The 21,951-nt window shown below is 39.3% G+C and overlaps 1 protein-coding gene across 1 annotated transcript in view; it reads left to right on the top strand.

The window, feature by feature from the left end:
• LOC126238277 (putative carbonic anhydrase 3) overlaps positions 1-21,443 on the top strand; it is a 532,151-nt gene extending 510,708 nt beyond the window's left edge. Inside the window, exon 7 of the mRNA XM_049947780.1 lies at positions 20,410-21,443. Within this exon, the coding sequence (XP_049803737.1) occupies positions 20,410-20,589 (180 nt within the window). The 3' untranslated portion in view covers positions 20,590-21,443. The remainder of the gene's footprint in view (positions 1-20,409) is intronic.
• The last annotated feature ends 508 nt before the right edge of the window (positions 21,444-21,951 follow it).

The raw sequence follows: 21,951 nt of genomic DNA, 5'->3' as shown, positions 1-21,951 counted from the left end.
GTGTAACCTTTCTCGAGCTACACACACACACACACACACACACACACACACACACACACACACACAGAGAGAGAGAGAGAGAGAGAGAGAGAGAGAGAGAGCTGTTGTCTGACTAGATCGGGGGTTGGGGTTATGTCACATGGAGTGGGTAGATGAAGGGAGAGGTGGGAGGCAGGGAGGGGAGGGGGGGGGGGTTGTGGATGGGTGGTTAGTAGCTTGGAGGCATGCAGCCAGTTTTCTGGCTAGGAATGCAGGAGAGAGGGATGGTAATTACTTGGGCTAGGTATGTGATGCACAGATGTCAGAGCCAGTGAGGTGAGATGCATGCTGAAGCTGACGTGGGAACGTGAATTGGGAGAGGGTAAAAGGATGAGAGGGTGTGGGAACAGTGGATTAAGGAAATTGAGGCCAGGATGATTATAGGAGTGGAGGGAGTGTTGCAAGGATCACTCCCATCTGCACAGCTGCTGGTGGAGGGGAGGCTCCAGATGGCCCAGGTTGTGAAGCAACCAGTGTGATTGCGCATGTTATGCCCAGCTGCATGTTGTGCCATTGGATAGTCAACTTTGTTCTTGGATACAGTTTGGCAGTGGCCATTCATCTAGTGGACGGCTGGTCGATAGTCATTGCAACATAAAAAGCTCTGCAGTTTTTGCAGCAGAGTTGGCATATGACATGGCTGCTTTCACAGGTGACCTGACATCTGATGGGGAAGCCTTTGATGGATTGGAGTAGGAAGTACTGGGTGGGTGGATCGGGCAGGTCTTGCATGTGGGTCTTCCACAGGGGTTGGAAGTGGTAGTGGCATAGTGATGGAGTAGGATGTTGTTTAAGTTTGGTGGCTGATAGAGCACCATGTTAGAAGAGGTGAGAAGGATCTTCCAGGCATGAAGATAGATAGTCACATCCTCAATGAAGAATGTGGTTCAGTTGTTCCAGTCCAGAGTGCTATTGGGTGACAATGGGTGTGTTCCTTTGTCCTTTGTAGCTGTTTCTTGGGGATGGTGGGAGGATTGTGGGTGTATGAGGATACAGCACAGGAAGTCTCTTTGTGGACTAGGTCTGAGGGGGGAGGGAGCTGTCTTTCTATGAAGGCCTTTGTGGATACTTGCTGCAGACAGGACCATTTTGTAACTCATCACAAGCGACGTGTCTCTACTATCCTGCATGGTCTTTACAAAACAAAAATTTTTCTTGCTTTTTTATCAGACTTATCAAATCACCCTCATACTAAACATTGTGATGCTACCCTCAGGACCATCACTTTTATGAAAGGACGACGTGGTATCAGACCTGTGTTCGGTGTTGTTGAGGGCCCCACTTTCAGCCTACCTCTCCCTGCTGTCGTGTTAAGGAAAGCCGCAACAATGGTGCTTCTGATATCATTCTACTGTACTTGTGGATATCTGTCTTGCTGCAGACAGGACCATTTCATAACTCTTCACACATGACGTGTCTCTACTATCCTGCTCGGTCTTTACAAAACAAAAATTTTTCTTGCTTTTATATGACAGTGATTTGATAAGTCTGGTAAAAAAGCAAGAAAAATTTTTGTTTCGTAAAGACATCCCTTACTCCTTTCGGGAATATCATCCCATTGCAAAAATATATTCTAGTCACTGCAGATACATTGTCTATGGGTATCCAAGTTGTATGGGAGGGAATTTTTGCTGTGGAAGGGATGGCAACTGTCAAAATGCAGGTATAGTTGGTGGTCAGTGATTTTAATGTGGCCAGAGAAATGGATGGAGTCATCAGAGAGGCAGGGGTCAACCTTCAGGAAGGTGGATTGTTGGATTGCGAAAGACCAGGTAAATCAGATGGGAGAGAAGATGCTGAGGTTGTGAAGCAGTGGGGATATGGTGTCTTGACCCTGAGTCCATATCATAAAGATATCAATGAAGCTGAATCAGACTCTGAGTGTGGATTTTTGGGAGGCTAGGAAAGTCTCCTCTAGATGCCCCATAAATAGGTTGGCATAGGATGGTGCCATGTAGGTCGCCACATGTGTGCTGCTGCTTTGTTTGTGCACATTTCTTTCAAAGGAGAAGTAGTTTGTGCCAGGAAGTAATTGGTAAGGTATATGAGGAATGAGGTAGTGAGTCTGGAGTCTGAAGAACATTGGAGGGGGTAGTTTGGTTGGAGATGTTGGCCAACAAGAGTGTAAATTCTTTCAGTGAGATCACAATAGCAATCTAAAATGGGGCATCCTGTATTGTTAGGTCTGTTGATTTTTGGGAGCATGCAGAAGGTGTGTGTGCTGAGTGTCTTTGGGGTGAGGAGGGAGATGGACTCAGAGGAGGGGTTCTGGGAAGGGCCTAAGGATTTCAGTAGGGATTGGAGGCTGTGATGGACTTCTGGGATGGGGTCACTATATCAGAGGTTGTAGGTGGAGGAGTCAGGCAGTTGGCAGAAGCCTTCCACCAGTTAGTCACTGACATTCATCACAGCAGTGGTGGGGCCTTTGTCTGCAGGGAGTTTGATTAGGCAGGATCTGTTTTGAGGTTGTGTGCAGCTACCATTTCTTCTGTTGAAAGTTTAGTGTTCTTAGGAAGGGATCTGGGGAGGGATGGTAAGGCCAAATTGGAGGTAAAGGAATTCAGGAATTCCTGGAAGGTGACTAGGTATGGTTAGGTGGGAGGAAGGGGGAGGGGTTATGGTTGAATAGTGGCATGAACTAGAAGAGGCAAGGTACAGTGTTGAGATTACAATGGCTTTGGTTGGAGCAATTTGTGGCAAAGAAGTATTTTCATTGCAGGGACTGGGAGAAGGAGAGTAGGTCTTTGAGAAGTATAGCATGGTTAAACTTGGGTGTGGCACTGAAGGTGGTCTTGTGGATAGGACTGAAACTTGTGTGGGATTGATGTTTTGGTGGAAAGGTTAACAACAGTGTTTTGGGTTTGTTTGGGTTCTAGACTTTGTGGAGCATTAGGAGGGAGCTCTGGAGGATGTAATAAATTGGAAAGGTCAGCTAGGCTGGGTCTGGGTGTTATGAGAGTTTGACGGGGAGTCCACTGTGGGTAGGATAAGTGTTGATGGATAGTCATACATCAGCTTCACCAGTACTACCATCTTTGCTGAATATATGCAGTTAGTGAGACAAACAGAGACTGTCATCAGAAACAGTCTTTATGAGACAATGGACTGTTGACATATCTATCTCCTTTCTTATAATTGAAGTCCATTGGTGCAGTTCTGTCTGTATGATCTAGCCACTCTCAGGAACTACTGTACATATTTTGATATGGTTTTCATTAATAGGTACACTTACAAGTAATTTTTGTATATATAATTTCTAAATATTTCAGGCAAATTGATTTCTTACCAATTTTGTGCATGAGAGTGCTTATTAAAAATTTTTTGTGGCAGAGGGTGCTTCTTACCAGTTCTGTACTGGCACTGCAGTCAGGCTGCTGGCAACTGACCACAGCTCATGCTCAGCTATTGCTGCAGCCAGGCGGACTGGGTGGTGAAGTAGCTTGCAGCACCTATGATTGACATGAGATGTCATTCCAAATGCCAATTAAATATCAAACACATAACATTCCTGCCTCCTGAGAACTTTCCTAGTATGGACTGCTTAAATCATTTAAATTATATGAAAGTAATGATATTCAGTTATCTAACATTGTTCTCTGAATTTTTATTGTATCTCTGTGCACTGGTCGTAAACAAAATTTCTACTATGCCTGACGAATCATATAGCTGTAGATATTTAAGCCTCTGTTTCATGACGCAGCTACATCTCTCCAGTAGCACCCCAAGCGTACATGCTTGGAACTGCAGACACGTTCATGTCGACCTACTACACAATACAATAGCAGTAACACATGGAACTGGAACTAGAATTTCTAATTTCTTGTCAATATATTAATGAAATAATAAAATTGGATAGACAAAAAAACCTACTCATGAAGCAGCGACAGGAGAAAATACACATAAAGGTTAAAGAAATGTGCAAGCTTTCAGAGCAAGTGTCTCCTTTTTCTGGCAGAAGGGTTGAGGGGAAAGGAAGAGGGATGGTTGTAAAGGACAGGTGAAGATTGGGAATGGGGAGAGTTTGGAAAAGTTGTCCAGAATTCCAGGTCATGGGACGTTGCCCCTCACCTGGGGTTCTGGGTGACAAGCTGCTGTCGATGATACAGGACGGAATTGCTCACGTGACATTGTAGACCCTAATGTAGGAGACAATTTCACCTCATCAGAAGTAGGAGTCAAATCTTTTGTGTAACCATTTTGTGAATACATTCTCTCACCAACTGTAGCCAGTTTCTCCTTCCTAGCATGCTGAAATAAAGCAAAAGATGGAATCAAATCAAATTAGAATTTTTGTGAATTAAGGCACTATTTATACAAACTGAAAATCACACATATAAATTAATATGCATATTTACTCTGAAATAAATGACTGCTAATGTACCTTATTATGATACAGCAGATTTTAAGGATTTTACATACAGCTTTACTTGGTATGTGTCTGGATTAGGATTCTTGACACTTGTTTGGTCCATTCCATTTCTAGAATACAAAGCAGTCAGTAAAAAAATGCTTTTCACAAACAGCTTGCATAAAAGAAATTTGACTGGCAAAAAACACTGCTTTTTTTTAAAAATTACTGTGTTATGAAAATTTTCTCACTGGAAAATGTACAGAAATCTCCAATATTAAAACCTGAAGCCATCTGCTGGCCACAAATGTCAACTGTAATAGTAGGTACACCATAAATAATAACAGGAAGAAAGAATACTCTGAGTAACACCTTCCGTGTCACTAATGCACATGTCCGGATTCATGGGAGGTTAGAACTGGAGCCTATTACCACATGCAGATAAGGCATCTGCTAATTCTCTTAGTTCCACGCATTCTCCACCAGATGGTTGTTGTGCTAGATCTATAATGTTCATAACAGTTCATCATCTAATTCTCCCTTAAGTGCTACTGATGTGAAGCCGGAGCAGTTCATTATGTATGTAAACTGAAAAAAAGGCATTACCCAGCAGAATATACTACCTTCCTGTATTAAGTATATTTTGTACCATTTTGCCTGTTTTGCACACTACCTGAATGGTCTGTAGCACACTTATGGAATCAGAGATGAAAAACTTAGTCCACAGACTGCTCCTTTGCATATGGGATTGCACAGAACGCTGTGTCAAGGAGTCTTAAATTCATGTAAAAGTTGAATGCTAAAGACAATATTTGGACAAACTACTGAGCAGTTCGCACTGTTGACTTGCTGAGACCCACTGGTGTAAATAACTGTTAAATTTCAATGTTCATTTACAAATTTGTAAAAGGCTTGCATAAAAATAAAATGTGATGAATGAAATTTTTGTACTTTCTCAAGATCCATTTAAATAACAAGCTAGAATTTATTGGGAAATTCAGACCACTGCATAACTTGATATTTTCACATAAACAATGTATTTTCAGGGGTGAAAGCCATTGTTAATTGCCAGAAAAAATCCCAGGACCAACCAAAATTTAAATCCTGTATCTTCAGAAACAACTGGAAGCTGCATTTCTCATGGTTGACAGACTCCAGGCCGATGCTGCGGGCTACCAAGTGTACAAGTGTGAAATGTGAATTTTTTTTGTCTGTAAAAAACTTGTTAAATTCAAAAGAATGATAAACAGTGCTTTATTCAAAGTATGCTTCATCATTTGTTGTACTTTTGTTCCATCTTTCAGGCGATTTGTGAATACCATGACAGTAAAAATTATCCCCCTTTGGTGCGAACCATTTTTTCACATCTTTGTATGAACCAAAGTGCCGCTCAGCAATTATGTGACCCATCAATGCAAACAAATGGTAATCAGAAGGACCCAAGTCTGTCGGGTAAGCTACATGGTGTAGAACTTCCCAGCCAAATACTTCCAACAAGCTGCGAACCTGTTTTGCCATATGTGAAGGAGCGTTGTCATGAAGAAAAATGACTTTCTGTTGCCTCTTTCAGTATTGTGGCCTTTTTTCAAGCAGTGAATTGCTCAGATCAGTCAATTGTTTTTGGTAACAGTTAGTATTAACCATTTCCCCAGATTTTAACTGCTCATAATGGACCACACCTCTCTGGTCCCACCAAACACAGGGCATTGTATTCTGTCAAAGCAATTCGGTCTTGCAGTTAATGTGGATGGTGTGCCTGGGTGTATCCATGATTTTTTTCTGCTTGGGATTCTCAATATAAATCAATTTTTGTTCCCCTGTAACTATACAATGCTAAAATGACTTCCTTTTGTACTGAGCAAGCAAACTGTCATGTGTTTTTGCACTTTTCCATTTTCCTATCATTTAATTCATGTGGTACCCATCTACCAGTCTTCTGAATCTTTCCAGTCTCTCATAGCTGATTGCAAACAGCTTGTTGGCTTGTGCCCAATTGCTCATTGAGTTGCTTTTATGTTTGCAAATCATCTTTGTTCACCAATGTTTCCAATTCCTCATCTTCATATTTTTCTGGTGGTTTTCCACGTTTCTTGTCTACAACATTGAAGTCACCATTTTTGAAATGCTGAATCCATAGTTCACACATATCTTGTTATGAAGCATGTTCACCATAAGTATTATTCAGCAACAGTTTTCTTCAAATGAAAACCAAAAATTAATGCTGTCCACAAATGCTCTTTGTTTGGTATGAATTTTGATACATTGAACACAACAACACAACACTTTGCACACACTTTTCCAATTTATCACTCATGTGTGTCTGACACTTGTTGATGACACAACAAAATCATGCAGTATCAAATCTGTATAGCCCAAAATATATTGGTGTGACATCTGTTGTCTGAAATTCGCATTTCATACTTGTACACATGCTATACTGGTACTGAAGCACCTGAGGCAAAAACTTTGGCATATCTGGTACCTACAGCACTTCCTAGGATCCACTGACAGCACAGTGCCTTCCAATTGTTCCACCTGGCCAGTCCACTTTCACTGAATGTTAATAGTGGGCAGTGCCTGTGTCGAAAACTCTGAGCAGAAGACAAAAGTGGGCACTGTTCATGCAGCTGTCCCCTTACGCATTAAAAACAAGTTGGCTGAAAGTCCATATGTTGGGCCTGGAGGTGATCTTCCTGAAATGTCTGGACAAGTGCAGAAGCTGGGTTTGCTGGTCCTTCAGAGCTCCAGTGTTAGGCAGGTGATGAAGTGACTTAGGGAAATAGCAAGCAGGTCAGGAAGAAAGGCCAGTGTCTACTAATTTGCTTGCCATCAGGTCTCATCCAAGATGCGGAGGAGGCTCTGACAGCAGCAGCTGAGTGCACTGGATGCACCAACATGCAAATTATAGGTCGTGTTGACATGAATAATGCCTGCCACCTGGGTTCAGAGGCCGTCCTCAGTTTGTAGAAATAACTGGCTTCCTTGATAATGACAGCTAGCCACATGTGTGGGGTGGAAGCCAAGCTAGTGTTTTGCAGCATTGTTCCCAGAACTGATTGTGGTCCTCTGGCTAGGAATCATGATGAAAGAAGTAAAGTAGAGGTTTAGATGATCCCGTGATGATGATGGGTGTGGTTTTACTAACCTCTGCTAAAGTGTGGACAACTGTTCAGTCCTTCTTATAATAGGTCAGGTGTGAATTATACACAGGAAGTGGCTACTAGGGTAATGGGATATGTGTAACATGCACATGCACTCCACAGGTTCAATAAGTTCCATTCTGATTTCAGTTATCAGGCCATTATGGCATCATTTCTGCTTAGGGAATGTGACACTGAACAGATTTCAGATTACCTTGTAGGTCAACATGAATTTATCTCTTAAGACTGAAAATCTTCAGTATAGATGAACAAAGTTCAAGAATATTTTACAATATATCGTAGACAGGTATGTTCCAAGTCAATCGATATGTATTGCTTCCTCTTACAGATATCTCACAAAAAGACCTTGAAGACAGAACTATATGGTGGCTTGTGAAGTACAGATGTAGATTCAATATTATGTTGTAGCTAACTTGAAATGTCTGAAAGAAGCTGCATAAATATTCAGTCAGACCTTGACAAGAGTTCAAAGTGATGCAAAAATTGGCAGCTAACTTTAAATATTCAGATATATAAAACTGTTATCTTCACAAAACAAAAAATGTACTATCCTATGACTACACTATCAATGAGTCACACTTAGAATCGGTCAACCCATACAGATATATGGGAAAAATACTTTGTGGGGATGTTAAATTGAACGATCATTTAGGTTTAGTTATTGGTGAAGCAACTTGCAGACTTTGGTGTATTGGAAGAACACTGGGAAAATGCAATCAGTCTACAAAGGAGATTGCTTAAATCCCTCGCACAATCCATCCTAGAATATTCCTCAAGTGTGTGGGACCTGTACCAGATAGGATGAATGGATGATTTTGAACATATATGGAGAAAGGCAGTACAAATGATGACAGGTTTGTCTGACCCACGTGAGACTGTCACAGATATGCTGAAGAAACTAAACTGTCATACTCTTGAAGATCTATCCTGAAAAAGCCTACTTATAAAAGTTTCAAGAACCAGCTTTAAATGATCCCTCTAGGAACATACTACAAACCCCTTATGTATTGCTCCCATAAGGATCATGAGGACAAAATTCCAATGCTCCACACGTAAATAAAAATGGAAAAATCCTAATAACTGGTACAATGGGACGTACACTGTGACAAACATTTCACTGTGGTTTGCAGAGTATAGATGTAGATGTAGTTTGCTTAGTTTATGTACCCAATATTTCACGAATTTGAATTTTTTTTTTTTTTTTTTTTTTTTTTTTTTTTTTTTAAGGTCGATGCAGCATCACAGGAAGCGGGAAATAATTACCAGTTCATGTATAGTTTTGATTCAAACTTTCATTGTATGTAAGGTTATTTTTTGTAACTGAAAATTCTTGAAATAATGGCCCACATACAGGAATATATAGAAGAAAGGGCTTAGCAGAGAAAATGCTTAAAATTTGTGATATCCTGGCCAGTATTCTGCGATTTGCTCTTCATTTTGTTATTTCATTAGTACTTAGTTATATTTTTATTTTTATCTTTTTAACCTCTGTAAAAAAAAGAGTTGTGTAGAACTTGGTATATGTTATGTGGCCAAAAGTCTCCAGCAATGATTAACTTCTGTGTGATGCCAGGCTATGCACCTGATGGTTATCAGGGATGTACAAAAATATGGAAACACCAAAAACACAACACTTTAGCAGACCTAATATGGTTCAGGAAAACTATTTGCATTCAAAAAGCTTCTAGTCATCTTGAATGGATAAATACTGATTCTGTATGGTTTTCAAGTGAATATTATACCATTCTTCCTGCAATATGATGGCAAGTTCAGGTAATTGTAATGGAGGCTGATAGCATTCAAGCACCCTTTTCTCCAAAGCAGACCACAAAGACTGGTGACTGATGCAGTCAGGGGAGATGCAGCAATTCATCATTGTGCTTACAAAACCAGCCCTTGATGATGCGAGCTGTGTGAACAGTGGCCTTGTCATCTCAGAACTTAGCATCACCATTGGGGAACAAATATTGTGCCAAGGGATTGACTCAATCAACCAAAATGTTCACATAATCTTTGGCAGTAACATGACCTTGCAGAGTAAGCAGGGGCACAATGGAATGCCATGATACAGCAGCCCAAATCGTAAACATACCCGCACCATGTTTCACCCTTGGGATGCAAACTCAGCCAGCTGTTGGAACAGTTTGCAACAAGACTTCTCCAACCAAATGACTTTCTTCCATTGCTCCAAAGTCCACATTTTATTGCTTCAGCACACTGTTCTCTTATTACATGCATTTGCATCACTGCCAAGTGGTTTTGGAATTCCAGGTCACCCCACAATTCCCATGTTAAGAACCTCCCTTTGTGTTGTTTTGGTGCTCAAAGGGTTCACAGGGGCAATGTTTTCATCAATGTCCTCATTAATGCCCCTCTGTCATGATAACTCAACAAACACTTTTGTATGCATTGTGACTTCGCGGATAATTATTTCTTGCTTTCACTGTATGCAGCATAAATCTGTGATATGGTGCCTCTTGAAGCACCACATACTTCAGCTGCCTTGATTATGGAGGCACTCTCCATACAAGCATCAACAATATGTCCATGTTCAAATTCGTTTAGCTCCAACATAATGCACTCACAACTACATTGACACCATGACTGAAATTTGAAACGTATTGATGGCTCTGCACAGATGCCATTCGTGGTTAAATATGATGACACCATATGCAGGCTTGGCTAGCATCTGCATTTATGTTCAAGCATGCATTTCTTGCAGTGTTTCCATATTTTTGTGCAACCCCTCTAAGTGTCACGATTAAGAACATGTCTTCTGCCACAATTATTCAATAGAAACAACTGAATGAGTTCAGATGAGTTATGATTGTTGAGACCCACAAGTTTGAGCATTCTGTAGAAATGATTTTTTAGGTGTGCAAAAATATCAGAGAAGCACAGGTACCAAATACTTCTCTGGTAGGCTTGAGAAATTAACTAAATCTAGGTGGCATACTACGCAAACTAATCTTCAGAAATCCTGGACAATTGTTGCAGAGGACTTCTGTTGTGGCTCAGGTAGAAAGATCAGTGACAAAGAGATCCATGGAAATGTGATAGGACAGTTCTCAGTAATATGATTTTTTCCTTAAGCCATAGATCTGAGTATTAGAAAGATTTTATATCCTGTAATCTGATCAAAGGAACAAATATTGTCATGCCTATAATTCTCTCTCCCACTTAAAAACAAATAAATAAATAAAATGAAAAACTGCTAAATATTAAGATTCCTCTATAGAGTAGAAACGGTTGTCAAGTAGATATAATTTAAGTTTGTGTTTGGAGTTAGTTTCATCACCCATTAAATTCTTTACATCACTGTGTAGGTGGTCAGTGGTTTTTATGGTTGAATACCTCACTTCTCTCTGTGGCACCCTAAAACTGAATGATGGATGGTGTAATAATTTCTCTTTCTAGTATTATAGTTATGAATGTTGTTTTCAGACTGAGTGATTGTTGTTCACAACAAACTTAATTAGGGAGTGAATTGACTGTGAGGCTGTTGTCAGTATGCTCAACTCTTTAAAAGAACTATCTACCAGAAGTTCCATGGTGGGCACCATATATTAACCTCATTCTGTGCTCCTGCACAACAAACACAATCTGATATTATCTATAACACAAAAGTTGCAGAGACATTTATGACAATCTGTAACAGTGACTTCCAGCATAGGTTATTTTATGTATATAAACACTTACGAATTTAGAAGATTTTGTTTCCTCTACTGAATTATCCTCATGTATTATTTCTAATGATGTGCTGATCTCATGCAGTACTGAACAGCCTCTGCCGTCTTTTCTCAGAAACAGGCCATTTTCAGAGAACCTGCTAATTTTCAAGCAATTATTTACATTTTCAAGTGTCATTAGGCTTGATTATAATGCTTGCATCAGCAGCAATGAAAATTATTTCTGCTTGAATATACAATGCATGATTCTTTAAGTATATGACAAGAACAAGCCTAGACCTGATATCGATCCCTGTGGCATAACTGTATTGATTATTTCCCATTCTGAAAATGCTGTTTCATTGTACAGGGTGTTTCAAAAATGACCGGTATATTTGAAACGGCAATAAAAACTAAACGAGCAGCGATAGAAATACACCGCTTGTTGCAATATGCTTGGGACAACAGTACATTTTCAGGCGGACAAACTTTCGAAATTACAGTAGTTACAATTTTCAACAACAGATGGCGCTGCAAGTGATGTGAAAGATATAGAAGACAACACAGTCTGTGGGTGCGCCATTCTGTACGTTGTCTTTCTGCTGTAAGCGTGTGCTGTTCACAACGTGCAAGTGTGCTGTAGACAACATGGTTTATTCCTTAGAACAGAGGATTTTACTGGTGTTGGAATTCCACCGCCTAGAACACAGTGTCGTTGCAACAAGACGAAGTTTTCAACGGAGGTTTAATGTAACCAAAGGACCGAAAAGCGATACAATAAAGGATCTGTTTGAAAAATTTCAACGGACTGGGAACGTGACGGATGAACGTGCTGGAAAGGTAGGGCGACCGCGTACGGCAACCACAGAGGGCGACGCGCAGCTAGTGCAGCGGGTGATCCAACAGCGGCCTCGGGTTTCTGTTCGCCGTGTTGCAGCTGCGGTCCAAATGACGCCAACGTCCACGTATCGTCTCATGCGCCAGAGTTTACACCTCTATCCATACAAAATTCAAACGCGGCAACCCCTCAGCGCCGCTACCATTGCTGCACGAGAGACATTCGCTAACGATATAGTGCACAGGATTGATGACGGCGATATGCATGTGGGCAGCATTTGGTTTACTGACGAAGCTTATTTTTACCTGGACGGCTTCGTCAATAAACAGAAATGGCGCATATGGGGAACCGAAAAGCCCCATGTTGCAGTCCCATCGTCCCTGCATCCTCAAAAAGTACTGGTCTGGGCCGCCATTTCTTCCAAAGTAATCATTGCCCCATTTTTCAGATCCGAAACGATTACTGCATCACGCTATCTGGACATTCTTCGTGAATTTATGGCGGTACAAACTGCCTTAGACGACACTGCGAACACCTCGTGGTTTATGCAAGATGGTGCCTGGCCACATCGCACGGCCGACATCTTTAATTTCCTGAATGAATATTTCGATGATCGTGTGATTGCTTTGGGCTATCCGAAACATACAGGAGGCGGCGTGGATTGGCCTCCCTATTCGCCAGACATGAACCCCTGTGACTTCTTTCTGTGGGGACACTTGAAAGACCAGGTGTACCACCAGAATCCAGAAACAATTGAACAGCTGAAGCAGTACATCTCATCTGCATGTGAAGCCATTCCGCCAGACACGTTGTCAAAGGTTTCGGGTAATTTCATTCAGAGACTACGCCATATTATTGCTACGCATAGTGGATATGTGGAAAATATCGTACTATAGAGTTTCCCAGACCGCAGCGCCATCTGTTGTTGAAAATTGTAACTACTGTAATTTCGAAAGTTTGTCTGCCTGAAAATGTACTGTTGTCCCAAGCATATTGGTGTATTTCTATCGCTGCTCGTTTAGTTTTTATTGTCGTTTCAAATATACCAGTCATTTTTGAAACACCCTGTATTAACTCCTTAAGTTTCTTGATGCAACACTCTGCACCCTGAAAAGCAGTTAACAGCAAGATCTGTGAGACACTAATACACATTGCTTAGGGAAGTGTAGTGTGATTATTGGTTTGTGGATCAGTGGAGAGACGTTCTCCAGAGAGCAGATGGTATGGCACTCAAGTGGTATGTGTATCCCTTAAACTCTGTTCACAAAGAACCCTGACATCATCATACAAAGAAAATCAGATGTATTTATGTAATATTATGCTCAAAACTCCAACCTGAATTGCATCTAACACCTTTGAGAAGAACTGCTAGTAGCATTTGGAAGGGTATTAGGTACCCAAGGAATGAGAAAAGTCTGTTATTACTTCATTCTATAAGATTGTAATAATTCTATAAGATTGAGCAGGATGGTAGAAATTACTGGAGCCTAAATGTGATGCTGTCACTAGCACGGCTAAATGGGAAAATTTTAAAAGAAAGAATACAGATGGAGGCTATAATATCTGAAGAACAGAATGGTTTTAGACCAGGACACTCATGTATAGATGGAATATTCACTTTACAGAATCCGATAGAGAAGAGAATTGCCAGAGGCCAATTTAGTCTCTGTGAATGTGCAAAAGGCCTGCAATACAACACTGCAAAACAATCTGTGGACAAGTGTGAAGAATAGTGGTGTGTCAAATCCTTACCTCAAAGCAGTTAAACAGGTATATGTCAACTGTGTGAGTGCTGTCAGTGTAGGAAATTCAGTGTCATCAGAGTTTCGTGTTACAAAAGGGCAATGCCAATGATGCTATTTAAAATTTATGTGGAGGAAGCAGTTAAAAAGCCTAGAAGAGCAAATGTGAAAGCATGGGGGAGTCCCTGTAGGGGACAAAACTTTGTACACTTTTTTCTTTGCTAATGAATGAGTCATCATTGGAAGAGACCAGAATGATGCTGAGTACATGCTCCAGAAGTTGAAAGAAAAATGGGACCACACAGTTAGCTTGACAATAACCAAATAAACGAAGACTGGAACCAGTGAGCCCAGGGGATGTAAGTCTTTTAAGGATTTGGGAATTACAATATCATCAAATGGAAAAAGTGAAGGTTGTCATGCTCAAATTATTCCAGAACTGAGAACTAGGCAAAGCCTGAAGTGGAAAGCTCTAAAATATTTAGTGAGGCATGGAATGTATATCAGGAAGATAGATTAGAAGCCATAGGAGGACAAGTATTCATTGCAGTTGACAAAAATATTGTGTGTATTGAGGTTGAAACTGAGTCTTGATTGTGAAGTTACCTGGACATGTGCAAGAGGTCTAGATGAACTCAAGTTAATTACTGTATGTTTTTACCATTTGCCCAGTTCTGCTATCACAGTTTTCAAATCACTCAGAGGAAGTCCAAGGTCAGTAGCATGGAAATACCTGTATCGCGCAATAATAACTGGAGCAAAAGTTGACCTACTGAGTATAGACTAGGATGTCTGTGGATTCACTGCAGGTGCTATGGATGCCAATCTTGTGAAATACTGCTGAATACAGTTTTCTGAAAACTGTCTTGGGCAACTTTTTCAGCAGCCCACATACAATGGAAATATTTAAGCCCTGTAGCTACAAACAGGTCCAAACTTATCAACAGTGTAACTACAGAAATTCATGCATCTGTGAAATGATTAATGCTTAAACAATACAGCAATTGCCTTCTTGCCATAGCAAAAGATCTTGCAGAGAACCCTTGAAAATTCTGGTCCCCCATAAAATCACTAAGAGGGCCAATGGCTCCTATCCAGTCAATTGTTGACTGGTCTGGTGTGACAATAGAAGACAGCAAAGGACAGCTGAAGTTGTAAATTTCACATTTAAGAAATGATTCATGCAGGAGAACTGTACAAATATACTGTTGTCTGGTCTTATCACAGACCACCATATGGAGGACATAGAAATAGGCATCCCAGGCATAGAGAAGCAACTGAGAGAGTTGAAAACAAATAAGTTGTCAGGTCCAGATGGAATCCAAATTCAGTTTTTCCTCTACTGCATCAGCCCATTACTTAGCTGGTATTTACCATGAATCACTCACCCAGCACAGAGTTGCAAGTGACTGGAAAAAATTGCAGATGACTCCTGTACATAAGAAGGGTAACAGAACAGAACTGCAAAATTACAAACCAATATCCTTAACACAGCTTTGCCACAGAATTCTTGAGCATATTCACGGTATGAATATAATAAATTTTCTTGAAACGGAAATGTTCTGTCCACAAATCAGCATGTATTTAGAAAGCATCACTTCTGTGAAACTCATCTCGTCTTTTTATCACAAGATATCCTGCAAACCATGGATGAACAGCTACAGACAGACCTCTTATTCCTAGGTTTCTGGAAAATGTTTGACATAGTGCCTCACTGCAGACTGTTAACCCTTTAACTGCTCTGGACGTGTTAACGCGTGCGCCTTTGTACCTGTCCCTGTGTGCTCTGCACGTGTTTACGTGCACCACCAGTCCTTATACCTGGTACTCTGAAAGTGTCTACATGTAGATACGTTCATAGTACCAGGTAGAAGGAGTGGTGGCACGCATAAACACATTTCCAGTGCAGTTAAAGGGTTAATGAAGGTACAAGCATACAGAATAGGTTCCCTGATATGTGAGTGACTCAAAGACTTCTTTAGCTGTAGAACCTAGTACTGTGTCAGTGACAGTAAATGTTCATCAGAGACAAGGATATCATCGAGAGTGCCACAAGGAAGTGTGATAGGCCCATACTTTTCCTCTGTATATATAAATAATCTGATGGACAGGATGAGCAGCTATCTGTGGCTGTTTGCTGATGATGCTGTGGTGTACAGGAAGGAGTCGACATTGAGTGACTGTAGAAAGATACAAGGTAACTTAAGACAAAATTTCTAGTTGGTGTGATGAATGACAGCTACATCTAAATGTAGCAAAAGTAAGTTAATGCAGGTGAGTAGGGGAAACAACCCCATAATGTTCGACTGCAGCACTACCAGTGCACTGCTTGACACTGACACATCAATTAAATAAATAGTCATAACACTGCAAAGCAGTATGAAATGGAAGGAGCACACAGGACAGTAGTAGGGAAGGCAAATTGTTGACTTCAGTTTATTGGGAGAATTTTAGGAAAATTCATTTCATATGTAAAGGACACTGCCTACTGCACACTCACGCATCCAATTGTTGGGTACTGCTCACCTGTTTGGGATCGCCATCAGGTCAGATTAAGTAAAGCAATTCAGAGGTAGGTTGCTAGACTTTTTACCTGTAGGTTCGATCAACACATAAGTGTTATGGACATGCTTTATGAACTCAGATGAGGGTACCTGGAGAGAAAACAATGTTATTTTTGGAAAATACTGTTGGACAAAATTTAGATAAACAGAATTTGAAGCCGACTGCAGATCAGTTCTACTGCTGCCAATGCACATTTTGTGTAATGACCACAAGGATAAGATAAGAAGAGGCATACGGACAGTCATTTTTCCATTGCTCTGATTGTGAGTGGAACAGGAAAGGAAATGACTAGTAGTGGTACAAGGTATCCTTCACCGTGCACCATACAGTGTCTTGTGGAGCATGAATGTCAATGTAAATGTAGAAGTGAAGATGACATAAATAATACAATAGGGCAGGGCAATAGGGCCTTTCGACAACTGAAGCTCGGTTCAAGCAAGTGATATTGTTCAGTTGTTGAAAACATCGCTACACGCGGAGCAGAAACATAAGCAATAAAAAGTGCCAAATGGACTTGTTGAGGTAAAGATATGACATCACCAAGCTGTACTGTGTACCAACTACTAACATAAGAGAGACTATAGGTATCAACAAATCAATAATAGACAACATAAAGATGAAGCATCAAAAATGATATGAGTGTCAAGAAAGGATGGACAAGAAAGTGTGACAGTGGACCCCAGTGAAAGAAGGAAGTGTGGGAGACTTACAAGTAGCTGAGGTTGAGTTGTTCAGGATGGGATGGATGACAGAGGACTATAAGAAGGAGACTGGCATGATCAGAGGAAATGGAATACAAGAAGCAAGAAGTAGTGTGAGCTGTAGAATACTCACAAGGTGGTGGTGGTGGTGGTGGTGGTGGTGGTGGTGGTGGTGGTGATGATTATGATTATGATTATGATGATGATGGTGACAGGCTGTCAGTTTCATGCCAGATCAATCAACCACAAATTAAGCACAGTTATTCATGAAGAAGAAAATTCAACTCACAAAATTGTTAAATTCAAGAAGACAAAAGTTAATTAGTAATTAACATCAGGAATGGTGATTTCCAGCACTGAATATTGAAACACATAAAAATAGATCACAGTATTTCTAGCTTTCAGAACGCCAGTATCATCTTTAAGGAGGATAGGGGGGTGTGGGGGTAAGCAAGGAATTGTTTGGGAGAGGTTAGACACCAAGGGCCAGATCATTCAAAATCCAGGCTAAGAGGAACGTAAAAGGAAGGGATGCAAAGGTGAAGAAAGGCTTCAGAAAGAGAGAGAGAGGGAGGGGGGATTCAAAGATAATGCATTGGTTAACTGAGATCCAGAAAGCAGTAGATACAGGCACCCAAGTAGATGCCGTGTTCCTTGACTTGTGGAACGCATTCAGTACAGTTTCACACTGCCGCCTAATGAACAGAATACAAGTTTATAGAATATCAGACAATTATGTGATTGAATCGAAGGATTTCTAACAAACAGAGCACAGCATGTCATTCTGAAAGGAGACAAGCCATCAAATGTAAAAGTAACTTCAGGTCTGCCCAAGAGGAGTGTTATAGGACCATTACTTTTCACAATATGTATAAATGAAACAGTATAACATCGGAAGTTCCACGTGGCATTTGCGGATGATGCTGTTGTATGCAGAGAAGTCACAACACTAGAAAATTGTAGCTAAGTACAGGAAGACATGCAGGGGACTGACACTTGGTCTAGGGAGTGGTAACATAAGCAAATAAAACACACTGCAAATACACAGACAGAAAGACATTTATTGTATAATTATACAGCAGAACAACAATATTTAGACATACACATATAGAATAATTTGAAGTGGAACTGGAATGACATCATAAAATTAACTGCAAGTAAGGCAGATGCCACACTGAGATTCATTTGAAGAAACCCCAGGAAATGTAGTCCATCAATAAAGGAAGTATCTTACAAGACATTCATTCAACCAATACCTGAATATTGTTCATCAGTATGGGATCCATATCAGGTAGACCAGATAGAGGAAATGTTTCATTACAGGTACATTTCATAAGTGCAAAAGTGGCATGGAGATGTTCAGTCAACCCCAGTGGCAGACACTGCAAGAGATGCATTCTGCATTATGGTATTGTCTACCATTCAAAGTTCTGAGAGCATACAATCCGAGAAGAGTAAACCAGGAAATTCCTTTAGTTATTCAGAATTTTGCAAAAGTTTTACCAAAACAATTCAGTGCTGCAGTAGTAGCAAAAGTAAATTTTACATAGTATTAGTTATATGATGGGCAATTTTGTAATGAAAAATATAGGCTAAGTTTTGGGTATTTCATTTGCACAATGTTTGTAAAATATTTTCATAAGCAAACAGACAAAATGGTTTAATGAAAAGCTAACAGTAAATTCTCAGGAACACATCAGACATAGAATAAATATGACACTTTTGAAATTGGAGACTGCTTTGTCCAACAACAAAGAGGTCTAAGTAAAGAGGGAGAAATATGTTAACTTTTTACTGTTTTGTCATAATATCCAAGGTTCAAGACCCACAACATGGATCACTATACTGTTTTCCATTTTAATAATTTTAATGAGGATCACAGTAGTTGTCCAAATATCAAGACAGTATTATAATTCACATTAAAACCATATTTTTCACAAAACATCTGAGACATCTTCTGTAAGTAACATTGCCAACTTTTCAGTCACTTGAACTGACTGAATAAGTGCAAATAAGCAATTTCATTCATATATGAAAAACAGAATGCAATGGGTGGAGGTCTCTCAAACAAAATTCAATTATACAATGTATCACCATTATAACCAAGAATATTAGAGGCTCTCAAGAAAGCATGCTGGGCCTAACACTATTCATCAGTTATTTTCACCAGAGTGAAACGACAAAGCTGAAGAAACCCTAATGCCTGTATGTGGATGGACAGAAAAGAACAAATTAACCCAGCATGAGGAAAAAAAACAGCAGTGTTACTTTCTACATGAGCAGAATCCAACAGAAACTCTCTAAAGGTGAAAGATGAGTTCACAGAATGTGTACCAAAAACAGTTTTTCTAGCAATGCATGTTGGCTCACAGGTAAAGTGGACTGAGCGTATTACAGTCCTCAGAAAGTGAATATACACTAGAACCACACATTTTGCATATGTCCATTCTGTAATTAATTATGGCATATTATGACATAACCTGCTGGGGGAACAAAGGAGTAGATTGTAAAACAAACTTTAAGCTACAAAAATGGCTGTATGAATTATAACAAGAAGTAGCAAGAGAATTCACTGCACTGAGTTGTTTAAATCTTTGAGAACTTTGACTCTTCCATATAAATACATTTTACAAACAGTGACCTACACAAAGAAAGACACTAACCAGTATTCAATAAACAGGTCTATACAAGAACATAAAAACAGATCCAGTCCAAGTTACTTATCAGGAAGAAACCTAAAACAAAAACCCAAAAAGGAATAAAATTACACAAAAAACTTCCACAAGTGATCAAAGACTAAAATGAAATACATGCCTTTAGGAATACCCTTAAAAGTATTTGTTAGAAAAATGTTTTATACTGTCATGGATTAGCTAAAATATTATGTAAATATCTATGATTAAGAGGCTTTTTACAACATATTCTGTAGAATATTTAAATGCTGTAGAAGAATGTGACATAGTAAAGCAAATAATGTATGTATCTATTTATGTGTCAGAACTTGTGTACATTTATGTATGTATATGTCTTTGTTGTGTACATTTACGTGCTGACATCATCCATACAATTTTTATTGTCTACTGATGGATAAATAAATACCAGTTGTGTGAAATGGAGAGGTTGCTAATGTAAATGGTAAACTTTTCTATGCCATCAGTGATAACACAATACTACTGCCAGTTTACATATTTTTGTATGAAAAATGCTCTCATGCATTCATTTTGAAGTGCTTGGTCATTGAAATGAAAAAGTGCATTTATCTACCATGCAGGATGAGAGGAGATGTTTATTTCATGTAGGTATTAAACTAACTGTATACATATGCCCATTAATGCAATTTGTTTCAGATGGAAGCATTTCACCGAGTGCGAGGAGTTGATCTGAATCCACTGGGAATCAATTATCGCCCTGTTCAGCCTATCAATGGTCGTGAAATACAGCTAAATTCTGCACCAGTCACTTTCCACAGCAGTCTACCCCTTTCCATTTTTGCCATAATCCTTACAACTTTTCACAGTCAACTCTGAGTAACAGCTGAAGGTAACAACAGAAGGAAAATTTTGTGGTCAAAATAACCAAAATAACCAACAGACATTTTAGATGTTAGACAATGGAGGTAACTAATTTCATTTTCATAATACCCATCTAAAAGCAAAATATAACAAGTGACTGTGCTGTTGTAAACTTCATATGGGACTTACATTGGAAATTTTGGTCGCATCAGACTTCATGAATATTACTCCTAAATGAATCAGCAGGCCTTCCACAGTTGGAAAGATGTGGCATGAACTAAGAACAGCCTCACTTGAAACTTTATGTGATGATTAAAACCTTCCCCTTCATTATTCTTTAACTACATGACTAAACAGAAGTGCCTTTGGTGTCCTGTATAAAGTATTTTGCAAAAAAGGGATTTGTTATACTATTATGTAAATAAAAGCTCATATTGAGTATATGTTACATGGTTCCCCATAATTGCAGACTTGCTGAAGCAGGGTTTTGTATACTTCCTGAAATACATACAAATGCTCTTTAGGTTACCATTAATACATAATGACATTAGCTCATTAAGGAAAATATGATGACTTAATCATTACTCTTTTCTGCTAAGGAAATGTGAGTAATCAGTATTTTTGTGAGACTTTTAACCGCTACCTGAACCATATATCTGTGAATATTTCTGTAAATGAAAATGGACATTAGAATATAATTTGTTAATGTATGTTATCTTTTGGCAATTTTTTTTAGAGTTTCTATTATAACTGAATGTCCAACAGTTTTTTTAACTTGTTGGTCAAGTAAAATGAAAACTTAATTAAATGGTGTACAAAATTAACATGTATTAACAATTTTTCTAATAAAATAAAAATGAGCAAAGGAATGGTGCAGTTATTTTTTAAATTCATATCTGTACTGCATATAATTTTCTTACGAAAAGGACAGTGCTTGTGACCTGGTGTACCTATGACAAACCAGTAGTGTTTCCTGAATATGTTGGCCACAAAGTATGGCAGTATGAGGACTGTGACTGTTGATAAATACAAATAAAATGGTTTTCTGCATCAGTAATTTATTTAATTTATCATTTGGCATTTCAAAGGTTCACACCCCATCTTCAGGTCCAGAATTGTTTTTTGGATTTCCAGCATGCTCGGTTAATATCATTAGGTAACAGAAATCATTCTCAAATAATAAAAACAAAAAAAGTGGTGTATTCCATGATAGCATGTAAACCATGTTAATATTATACTTATTTGCGTCTAAATCACCTTTTTCAGTGGCCATGGTCAGGACAATGCCCGAAAACCTTGACTTGGACACAAGTATGTACAGTATTAACATGGGTTGTGTGCTATCATGCATTTTTTTATGTTTTTTTCTTTTCTTGG

Source organism: Schistocerca nitens, chromosome 1 (assembly GCF_023898315.1).
Source record: "Schistocerca nitens isolate TAMUIC-IGC-003100 chromosome 1, iqSchNite1.1, whole genome shotgun sequence".
Lineage (NCBI taxonomy): Eukaryota > Metazoa > Arthropoda > Insecta > Orthoptera > Acrididae > Schistocerca > Schistocerca nitens.
This window is presented reverse-complemented; position numbering and strand designations above follow the sequence as displayed.